This window comes from Hemitrygon akajei, chromosome 12 (genome assembly GCF_048418815.1).
Source record: "Hemitrygon akajei chromosome 12, sHemAka1.3, whole genome shotgun sequence".
Taxonomy (NCBI): Eukaryota; Metazoa; Chordata; class Chondrichthyes; order Myliobatiformes; family Dasyatidae; genus Hemitrygon; species Hemitrygon akajei.
In genome coordinates this window covers 55843877-55854976 of record NC_133135.1, presented here as the reverse complement: position 1 = coordinate 55854976, position 11100 = coordinate 55843877, and the positions used below count along the sequence as shown (strand labels likewise).

The 11100-nt window shown below is 39.9% G+C and overlaps 1 protein-coding gene across 2 annotated transcripts in view; it reads right to left on the bottom strand.

The window, feature by feature from the left end:
• Window positions 1-247: 247 nt before the first annotated feature.
• Window positions 248-11100, bottom strand: part of LOC140737033 (DEP domain-containing protein 1B-like) — a 41998-nt gene continuing 31145 nt past the window's right edge. For both annotated transcript variants that reach the window (XM_073063139.1, XM_073063140.1), the window contains 3 exons: window positions 7163-7339; window positions 6835-7020; window positions 248-5258 (listed from right to left, as the gene is read on the bottom strand). In XM_073063139.1, the coding sequence (XP_072919240.1) occupies window positions 5100-5258; window positions 6835-7020; window positions 7163-7339 (522 nt within the window). In that variant the 3' untranslated portion in view covers window positions 248-5099. The remainder of the gene's footprint in view (window positions 5259-6834; window positions 7021-7162; window positions 7340-11100) is intronic.

The following is an 11100-nucleotide window of genomic DNA, read 5'->3' as shown; positions in this document are numbered from 1 at the left end:
CCACAGATGCTGCCTGACCTGCTGAGTTCCTCCAGCATTTTGTGTGTTGCTTTGGATTTCAAGAATCTGCAGATTGTCTTATGTTTGTGATTCATCGCCAAGTACTGCATTATATGATTTTACAACCACTTTATGCAAGAAATAGACAAGAATAACAGAATGTGACCCATTGTACAAATTTGACTTGGCTCCTGTAAAATGGCTATATGCAGTACAACTAAAGATGATAACTATTTTTAACTAGAAATAAATGTAAAAGAAAATTTATTAAATTGTTCTGCAATCTATTTGGCACTTTGATTTATCAAACAGTACAAGGAAACTATGCTGCTTTTGTAACAGGCTGAAACAAAGTATAAAATAATGCAGGCTCTCTGGAAAATATTAATGCACTACCATGATTTGAAAAGCAATCGAAAATAAATCAAGCAACAATAATTTTTAACATCATCATTACAACACTGGCATTAAATAACATCAACTGAAATTAGAAAAATTCCACCCATTTTTACACTTAATACTGCAAAACAGACATTTGGTTCTAATTTATTCTATGGATCCATTACAAATGAATGCAAAACCACATCTATTGCAAATAGATTAAAAATATCATCAAGACATAAATGATAGATAAGGTATTTAAGACCCTAAAATATATACTTAAGATATTCATGCAAATAAGTTTCTGAAGTTTCTAAATAAATGAATAAATCAAAATATAAAATGTTTAATTGTAACTTAATATTTTAAGGACAAAGAATAAAATTCATTTTCATGGAACTTGTATGAAAATCTGTAAACATACAAACACAAAATTTATTTAGTTTTACATTGCAGAACATCTCGATACTAACGGTTCTCCAGGAACGCAAAACTGGGAGGAGTGGGTCTGAGAATATAGAGTATAAATAAAAGATGGAGGTCAAACCTCAGTTGAGCATCGACAGTCAAACAGGTAGAGAGATGATGCCAAACAAACCAACCAGGTCTAGCAAGTGTGTGAATTATGTACTTGTGGAGAGAACAATATCAAATTCTGCGGATAACAAGAAACTCAGAAGCAGAGAGAGCTGCAATATTTCAAGTTATAACATGACAAATGCGCCGGAATGTAGGAAAATATCAAGGGAGATGTCTTGGGGAAACAAATGCAGAGTAGCAGATCCTGATGGGAAAAGTCTGAATTGGTGCAAGAGCGGCCAACAAAGATGGCCAAGAAAGCACAAGGGATATTTAACTTTACAGTGTAATTAAATACCTAACAGAGGAAATTATGCCATCTCACTAATAGGTCTCAGCAGCATATTGGGTGATTAAAGGCACTGGAGATCCTGGGATTATTTGCCTCGGGACAGAGAATGGGAAAGACTAAAAATGGAATTCAGTGCGGTGCAATACAAAACCCCGAGGGACAAACTTCTCTCTAGTAAAAAGGATTTACAGTATATTAACTACCAAAGGAGCTGGCAGGCAAATTAGAACTTATTTTAAACAGATCTAAGCAAGATCTGTAAAATCTACCTGAAAGATTGGTGGAATCAGATTGCATGACATACGCCACAGAAAAGTTCAATGTAGGAACAAGCGCTGAGGACCACAATGTCTGTGCTGACTACAGCACCAATACAAACTGATCCTATCTGCTTGTACATAGTCTATATTCCTCAATCATCTACCTGCCTGTTGATATTATACCCGCTTCCACATCCCCAGGCAACATGCTGCAGGCACCTGTCACACTCTGTAAAAAAGATCTCAAATTTCCTTTTAGTCCTCCCACCCTAAACCTCCTTAATCCCAACCTCTAGTATCTGACATCCCACCCTTGGTCTGATCACCTATCCTTTATATAATCTTAATAAAATATCCAGGCACATACTTGCAGGGTACAGGAAAAGAAAGCCAAGTTGCAGTATTAAACAACATTTAAAAGAAAAAATTAAGATCGCAGAGGTATGATGAGCTGAATGGCCCCTCTGTGCTAAGATTTCAAAATGACATTTTACTCATGCTCCAGCGAATCGTCACAGCACAGGTAAAGTACTAAAGCCTTTGGTTTAAATGGTCAAACTAGATGCACCCATGAGTCAAGAAAGAAGATCCAGCACAAAATTTAGTCACAAGAATGGAAAACAGTAGTACTTTTTAAAAGTTTAGACGAAGCAAAATATCATGTGTGTTTTTGTCCTTTGCAGCAGTTTTTATACCGGCAAAATATATCCAAGCTTGAAAAAAAAGTGACCAAACTAGTTATCAATATAAAGCCATTCATTAAAGTGGCTTGATCTGAGATCAGCCAATTGAACTAAATAGAGATAGTCAGAGAAACTAAATGTAACCATGCATTACAAATCAATTCCCCTCTCAATATACACAAAAATGCTGGAGGAACTCAGCAGGTCAGGCAGCATCTATGGAGAGGAATAAATAGTTTACATTTCAGGCTGAAGCCCTTCATCTGGACCGGAAAGGAAGAGGGAAGAAGCCAGAATAAAAAAGAGCCCTTGCTCACTGCTCCCTCTGTGTTGCCCTCCAACTCTTCAATCATGTGCACATCCAGATTCACTCCCACAGCCACATCCCCTTCCTGGGAACTTACCACCATCCTGCTCCACATGGCTTTGAATTGTTTCCATGCATCCCACTGAGACTCCCTTTGTCCATTCATCCCTTCCAGTGCTCTTCTCCTGGCACTTAACCCTACAAGCAGGACAAGTTCTACACCCTGCTCTTCAACACCATTCAAGAGCGCATATAGTCCTTCCAGGTGAGGCAACACACCACCTGAGAGTCTGTCGGGATCATCTACTGTATCCAGTGCTCCCAGAGCAGCCTCTTTTACGTAGGTGAGACCTGACGAAAATAGAGGCACTGCTTCATCGCGCACCTTTGCTACAACAGGGAAGATTTCCTGGTAGCCACCCACTGTAACACTACTTCACATTCCCATTCTGACATGTCAGTCCATGGCTTCCTCTGCTGCCACGATGAAGCCACTCTCAGGTTGGAGAAGCAACACCTCATATTCTGTCTGGGTACCTTTCAACATTCCCCTCCTTCCCTTTCTTCCATGGTCTACTCTCTTCTCCTATCGGATTCCTTCTTCTTCAGCCCTTTACTTTTTCCACCTATCACCTTGCAGCTTCTCACTTCATCACCCCTTTCCCCACTCACCAACCTGGCTGCATATACTACCGACTTGTACTCCTTCTCCACTTCACCCTCCCCCCATTTTCTTATTCTGGATGTGCTCCCTTCCTTTCCAGTCTCTGAAGGGTCTCAGCCTGATACGTCAACTCTATATTCCCCTCCATAGGTGTTGCCTGACTTACTGAGTTCCTCCAGCATTTAGCATGTGTCACTCAGGATCTGCGGAGTCGTGCGTTTATAGCAAAATAAATCTCTGCTCAGGTTCGTAGATGAAATAGTTACAATTATAGAACAATTAACAGGAAAATAGGTATACATGATCTCTACAGAGTCTGTGTGCATAGCTCTGTAGCACAAGTATGTAGCTAAATCAGCAAAACAGGATACAAAATAATTGACACCACCCAAAGCGACTTGCATGGCTGTGGTCAATGTCTTCTGCACAAACGAGGAATTCAGCCCATCAGACCCGTTTCTCTCTCTGAAGCAGTCCAACCTAATCCTGATGGTGTTGGAGACTTATTTCCTTTAACTTACATGAAAATGTTGGTTTGGTTTCAAAATAAGTTCAGAAGTTATTTCTACTTGTACTTGTCAATCTATATCCAATTGCCTTTGACAAGGTGTTAATATATTAATATATTGTGACCTCCATGAGAGCAGCAATGAAATACGGTAATTCCACTGCTTTCAAACTGGCATCAGACAGCAGATAGACATTTGCTGCAAGCTATATGTAGCTGTCAGTCAGGACCAGATGACCAATCATCACTGTCCTTCTGAAATTTTGTGGTGTAATTGTTGCAACATGCTATAGCATTGACCTTGGAGGAGCTAAATAAACAAAGCAACTTAAGAATTGCCCTATATTACTCATTGTAGCCAGCTGGAGTTCAGAAGTTTGGACAACTCAGGCACTTGTCTGCACACTCATGCATCTACTAAATATTTTCCAACATTCCAATTTAATGTTCCTATCTTTACAATTTAATTTAGAACATGCTGTATTACAAAGTTTGTAGTTGAGGTTTTGAATCAATTATGCCAATAATTCCAGGTTAAGGCATTACCACCAAAAATGATTCATTGTACATTTCTAACTGGAAAAATCTGATTAAGTATTATTAAGCTAGACCTTTCTGTCCAACTCAATAAAAACAAAGGAAATCAAACAAGAGGCAATAAAACAAAATTACAAATGCTTCTGTATTTTCTAGTGTCGATTAAACTATTTATTTTAACAATTTTTAACAAGATTTATATTATAGCATGTCTCTGTTGCAAAACAGCAAATTTTATGTCATATGTCAGTGATAATAAATCTGATTCTAATTCTAAAAAATGCAGAAGCACTAACAATGAAAGCCGGTTACAGAGTATACTGTAGACGAGGATTACGGTATTATAATGAGAATGAGTCAAACATTTCCCTGATGGTAATTCTGTATTTTATAACTTTGGTAGTGCATTTCTGATTTCAAATATAAAACAGTGGCACTGAAAATCGTGCATTATACATCAACAATGCATCAATCCCATTTCTGCCTTGCAGTTTCATCAAGACTTAAAACAGACTCATTATTGTCTGCAAGGCAAAGTATGTCAATGCATTGATACATTATAAATTAGTCATTTCAAAGAATGCTGAAACATTGCAGAATAAAAACTAATTTTGCAGGAGTATAGTCTAAGTGTTTGAAATCTGAAAATAGGGAAATACCTACTATCTCAGCAACTATAAAGGAACAGAGGTGATCACAAATGCCTATCTAAATATTGCCTGAAAATCTTGTATATTTATTTACAGTTGATTAAACTTCCATTGTTGGATTCAATTCTCTACCTTCCAGAAACAATTTAAGAAATCTTTACTTCATATGGTTAGATCAAGGAATTGAGGAATCGTGCAAATAGCCTTAAATAATCTTAAAATTCTGAAAATATTTAGTTCAGCTCCTGATATTCTGCTTTTTCTGCTGGTGTTTAAGTGGTTTCTTCATTATAATCAGCAATGGTGGCTTGATCTTGGGTCTATCCTGAAAGAGCTTCATCTCACACTCGGACGTGGGGAAGCGGTTTTGATAGATTTCTGGATATTCCTTTTGGAACTGAAGGTGAACAGAAAATAAGGTTAATAGAACTCCAATTTTTAACATTCTTTTTTCCTTAACAAAATATTTTATTAAGACTTGTTCTAAAGTAGGCAATTTAACATTGGCTTTTGTCCAGGTTGCATGTGCAAATACATGATTATTGCGCGTACTCCACTAGGTACACAGGTCCAGAGAGAAATTTACATCCAATACGACTAAAACCTCTCCAGCTTTGCTGTGTATACACCATCGTTTTTGACCATGTAACTAGGAGTCAACTTAAACAGTTTCATTTCAGGTGGAAAGGGTGCACCTATTTTCCATCTTGTCTGATTTCCAATGACTTGAAAGGGAAAGGAAAAGAACAGCAGCCATATTGTCAAATCATTACTCAACTCGTTGGCAGATCCCATCGAAGCTAAGGGTGGCTGGATACTCGGGTTGCTATTCTACATTGTACTTCGTCTGGTCTGGCTGTTACTGCCGGTGCAGCTTGCACATGCAAGAACTTTGGATGCAACCCAGATGTGCAAAACATGTTACTGAATACTTGTTTCCATATTTGGATTAAATTGAGCAAATGATTCTACACTTTTAGTACTGTAGCTTGATGTATCCCATTTCTGCCACCCAGTACTGTGGCAATAAAATGTGTATGCCACAATGAGGCCAAACTACTTGGGTTTGTTAATAGCATAAGAGAAAATACCTGTATTTATCATTGAAGTATTGCCAAGTTGGCGCATGCCCTAGTGGGCAAGGCATCAGACTAGTAACCTGAAGGTCACTGGTTCGAGCCTCAGCTGAGGCAGCGTGTTTGTGTCCTTGAGCAAGGCACTTAACAACACATTGCTCTGCGACATCACCGGTGCCAAGCTGCATGGGTCCTAGTGCCCTTCCCTTGGACAACATCGGTGGCGTGGAGAGGGGAAGGCCTGCAGCTTGGGCAACTGCCGGTCTCCCATACAACCCTGCCCAGGCCTGCGCCCTGGAAACTCCAGGCGCAGATCCATGGCCTCTCGAGACCGACAGATGCCACCACCATTGCCAAGTTTCAGCTTGGGCATTGGATCACTATCATTTAAAGTAGATTTCTAACTGACACATTAATTCAATCAACTCTTCCCTCAAATGCAATAAATATCTGGAAATGTAAAAGGAAAATATGGGCAAAATGAGAGCATAAGTGGCTATTGGAAGAAAATCAGCGTGGCCTTTAGCTTTCGCATATTGTCTAGGGAGGAGAGTGCAAAGACAATGGGTGAAGAAAGGGGTGGGGACAGACTGGGGGCGAGTGAGAGGTTATTATGCTTTTAACAAGATAATTTGTAAGAAGTAGTACAGAATTCTTTTTTTTTGTTAATTTGTTCTGCAGTATGTTAATTCAAAGAAGTGCTATGAATCATTTGTGCAATATGAGTGAACAATATTTTAAGGTGCATTGAGTTTAGGGAAGAGTGCCATAATTTGCAAAATGTTCAAGGAGCTCATTTACTTTCCCACTTCTCAGACTGGCTCCTTTTGGTGTAATTATCTCTGCTTAATCCTCCACTCCCGTCAAATAAAAGACACACAATGCTTCATTGCTTACTTGTTTAAGTTTTTTTTTCTTGTCTTTGACTGATAATTTCTTGTCTTCCACAATATTTTCCAATAACTCAGCCATGGCACACTGAGCTATAGTAACCTTTTGTTCTTCAAATTCCTTATTGCTTATCTGTTGGCAGAATGTATACATTGGGACTGAAGGATTCACATCTGTACATGGATACTGAATCTGAAACACAGTGAGGATAAGTTAGGAACATACTTTAATATTTCACTCTAATTCAACAGATGAAATTGATGCCACTTTGCGGCAAATTAAAACACATCTAACACTGTTTCTAAATATTTTATTTGTTAAAAATATTAAGTACCTTAACTCTTTGGAGATGGTTGATGTGAGCTTCTACAGCATTCTGCAGATAAGATGGTACTTGTAGAATCTCTTGATGGTGGTCCAGTATAAAAGAAACAAGTCGCATACCTAACAATTCATCAAGGTCAACTTCTTTCTTGCAACGTAATATACAGTGTGAAAAAGTGTTAACCACCTGTAAAGTAAAAAAAGAATTACAGTGAAGAAACAATTTGCAAATTTAGCTCTTTTATTTATTTCTTCTTTTTCTCCATTTGGTCACTTCCAGCATGGATACAGCTTTCCCCTCCCATGGAGGACACCCACAGAAGGTGATGCCTCAGAAACGTGACCTCCATCATCAGGACTATACCCTCTTCATGACGCTGCATCAGGCAGAAGGTACAGGAGCCTGAAGACCCACAGGTCAAGGTTCAACAATAACTTCTTTTTCATTGCCTTCAGGTTCTTGAACCAACTTGATAAAACTTATTTTTTCCTCTCTCAAGCTTGCAATAATGTCATCATGTTTACTTTATTTTGCACATGTGTATGATTTATGTTAATTTGATTATGTTAACATATGTTTGCCCTTGTCTTGTACTGCAGTACAGTAAAAACTAATTTTTATAGCATTTACAAGGAGAGCTTCAAGGGCGTTTGGTGTCATTCTGGTGGCCCAATCAGCAGCGGGAGTGGTGCAGAGAAGAATAAATAAAAGTACAGTGAGACAAGGGGAGTGGCCATCATTGGGAGTGGGCCAGTTTTGAGAGTGGGAGTGTCAGGCTTTGGCTCAGAAGAAGAGGCATTAGCTCCGGATAAGTTTCTGTTAAGTTTTCCTTTTTTAAAGAAAACTGTGTCAGGAGTACTTAGTGTAGTTTAAATGGCTGTTGTGTGTTCTTCACGTCAGTTGTTGGCATCCTGGGAGTCCTTGGGCCTCTCAGGAAACTACATCTGCGTGAAGTGCATCCAGCTGCAGCTGCTTGAAGACTGTGTTAGGGATCCGGAGCAGCAGCTGGATTGTATGGGAGAGTGAGGAGATCATCGATCGGAGTTACATGGAAGTAGTCACCCCGAAGCTGCAGGAGACAAGTAGCTGGGTGACCGTCAGGAGAAGGAATGGGAAGGTGAACAGACAGTTAGCACAGAGCACCCCTGTGGCTATTCCCCTCAATAAGAACACCGTTTTGGATACTGTTGGGGGAATGACCTCCCAAGGGAATGCCACAGAGGCCAAGTTACTGGCACTAAGCATGGGTCCAAGGTGCAGAAGAGAACGAGGGAAAAAAGGGAAGTGGTAGGGATAGGGGACTCAATAGTCAGAGGAACAGACAAGAGATTCTGTGGACGTGAACAGGACACCTGGATGGTATGTTGCCTCCCAGGTGCCTGGGTCAGGGATGTCCTGGATCACATCTACAGCACTTTGGAGGGAGATGGTGAGCAGCCAGATGTCTTGGTACATATTGGTACCAATGACATAGGAAGGAAAAGCAAAGAGGTCCTGAAGAGAGAATTTAGAGAGCTAGGCAGAAACAGGATGATTTTGCAGATAATTGCATGGCCAAGAAGCTGGTGCAGGAGACAGGGCTTCAGGTTCTTGGATCATTTGGATCTCTACTGAGGGACAAAAGTGATGGGTTGCACCTGAACCCGAGGGGAACCAATATTCTCACGGGCAGGTTTGTTAGAGCTGTTAGGGAGGGTTTAAACTAATTTGGCAGGGGGATGGGAACTGGATTGAAGGGACTCAGGATAGCACAGCTGGTTAAAATACGCAAAGATAGCATGCAGACACGCCGTCAGGAAGGGCAGGCAGATGACAGCACAAAATTTCAGACAGCAGGGTGAGTATCAGTGCATTACGGATGCAGAATCAAAAAGGGTAGCAAATACAGTACTCAAAGTGTTATATTTCAGTGCATGGAGTATAAGAAACAAGAGGGATGATTTTGTTGCACTTCTACAGATTGTCAGGTATGATGTTGTGGCCATCACAGAATCATGGCTGAAGGCTGGTTGTAGTTGGGAGCTGAATATCCAAGGCTACACATTGTATAGGGGGATAGGAAGGTAAGCAGAGGGAGTATTGTGGTTCTGCTAGTAAAGAGTGGCATGAAATCATTAGAAAAATGTGAAAATGTTGAGCTGGGATGTGGACTACAGATTACGAGAAATAGAAAAGGCGTGTCAAAAGGGCAATGTTATGATAATCATGGGAGATTTTAACATGCAGGTAGGTTAGGAAGATCATGTTGAAGAGAGTGAATTTGTTCACTCTCGAGATAGTTCGTTAAAACAGTTTAACGTTGAGTCTACCAGGGGATCAGTGATACTGGATTGGGTGTTATGTAATAAGCCTGAGGTGATTAGGGAGCTTAAGGTAGAAGAACCCTCAGAAGGCAGTGATCACAACTTGAAATTTGATAGGGAGAAAGTAAAGCCAGACCTGACAATATTTCAGAGTAATAAAGGAAATCACAGTGGTATGAGATGGGAGTTGGTCAAAGTAAATTGGAAGGAGATGCTGGCAGGGATGACAGCAGCACAACAATGGTGAGAGTTTCTGGGTAAAATGAGGAAGGTGCAGGATAGATGTATTCCAAAAACAAAGAAATACTCAAATGGTAAAATAGTACAACTGTGGCTGACAAGGGAAGTCAAAGCCAATGTAAAAGCAAATTAGAGAGCATACACAAAACAAAAATTAGCAGGAAGATAGAGGTATTGGAAAGCTTTTAAAAACCTACAGAGAGCAATTAAAATAATTGCTAGAAGGGAAAAGATGAAGTATGAAAGCAAGCTGGCAAATAGTATCAAGGTGGATAGTAAAGGTTTTTTCATGTAAGTTAAAAATGAAAAATAAATGAGAGTGGATATAGGACCGCTAAAAAACAAGGCAGGAGAAATAATAATGGGGACAAAGAGATGGCAGATGAACTAGGTGAATATTTTGCATCAATATTCTCTGTGGAAGACACCAGTAGTGTGCCAGGTGTTGAAGGGTATGAGATAAGAAAGAGAGTGCAGTTGCTATTACAGGGGAGAAGGTGCTCAAAAAACTGGAAGACTGAAAGACACATGCTACCTGGACCATATGAACTGTGCCCAGGGTTCTGAAAGAGGTAGCAGTAGAAATTGTGGAGGCATTAGTAATGATCTTTCAAGAATCATTGGACTCTGGCATGGTGCCAGAGGACTGGAAAATTGGAAATGTCACTTCACTCTTTGAGAAAAGAGGAAAACAGCCAAAAGGAAATTATAGACCAGTTTGCCTGATCTCAGTGGTTGGGAAGCCGTTGGAGTCAATTGTTAAGAATGAGATTATGGAATACTTGGTGACACGGGACAAGATAGGACAAAGTCAGTATGGTTTCCTTAAGGGAAAAGTTTGCCTGACGAACTTATTGGAATTCTTTCAGGGGACCACAAGTTGGATCGATAATGGATGTTGTATATTGGATTTTCAGAAGGCCTTTTACAAGGAGCCACATGAGGCTGCTTACCAAGTTAAGAGCCCTTGGTATTACAGGAAAGTTACTAGCATAGTTAGAACATTGGCTGATTGGTAGGAGGCAGTGAGTGGGAACAAAAGGATTCTTTTCTGCTTTGCTGCCGATGACTAGTGGTATTCCATAGGGGTCGGTGTTGAGACTGCTTCTTTTTATACTGTAGATCAATAATTTAGATGATGGAATAGATGGCGTTGTTGACAAGTTTGCAGATGATATGAAGATTGGTGGAGGGGTAGGTAGTGTTGAGGAAACAAGGAGGCTGCTGAAGGACTTAGATTAGGAGAATGGGCATGAAAGTGGCAAATGAAATACAATACTGGAAAATGCATGGTCATGCACTTTGGTAGAGGAAATAGATGTGCAGACTATTTTCTAAATGGAGAAAAAAAACAAAAATCTGAGATGCAAAGGGTTTTGGGAGTCCTTGTGCAGAACACCCTCA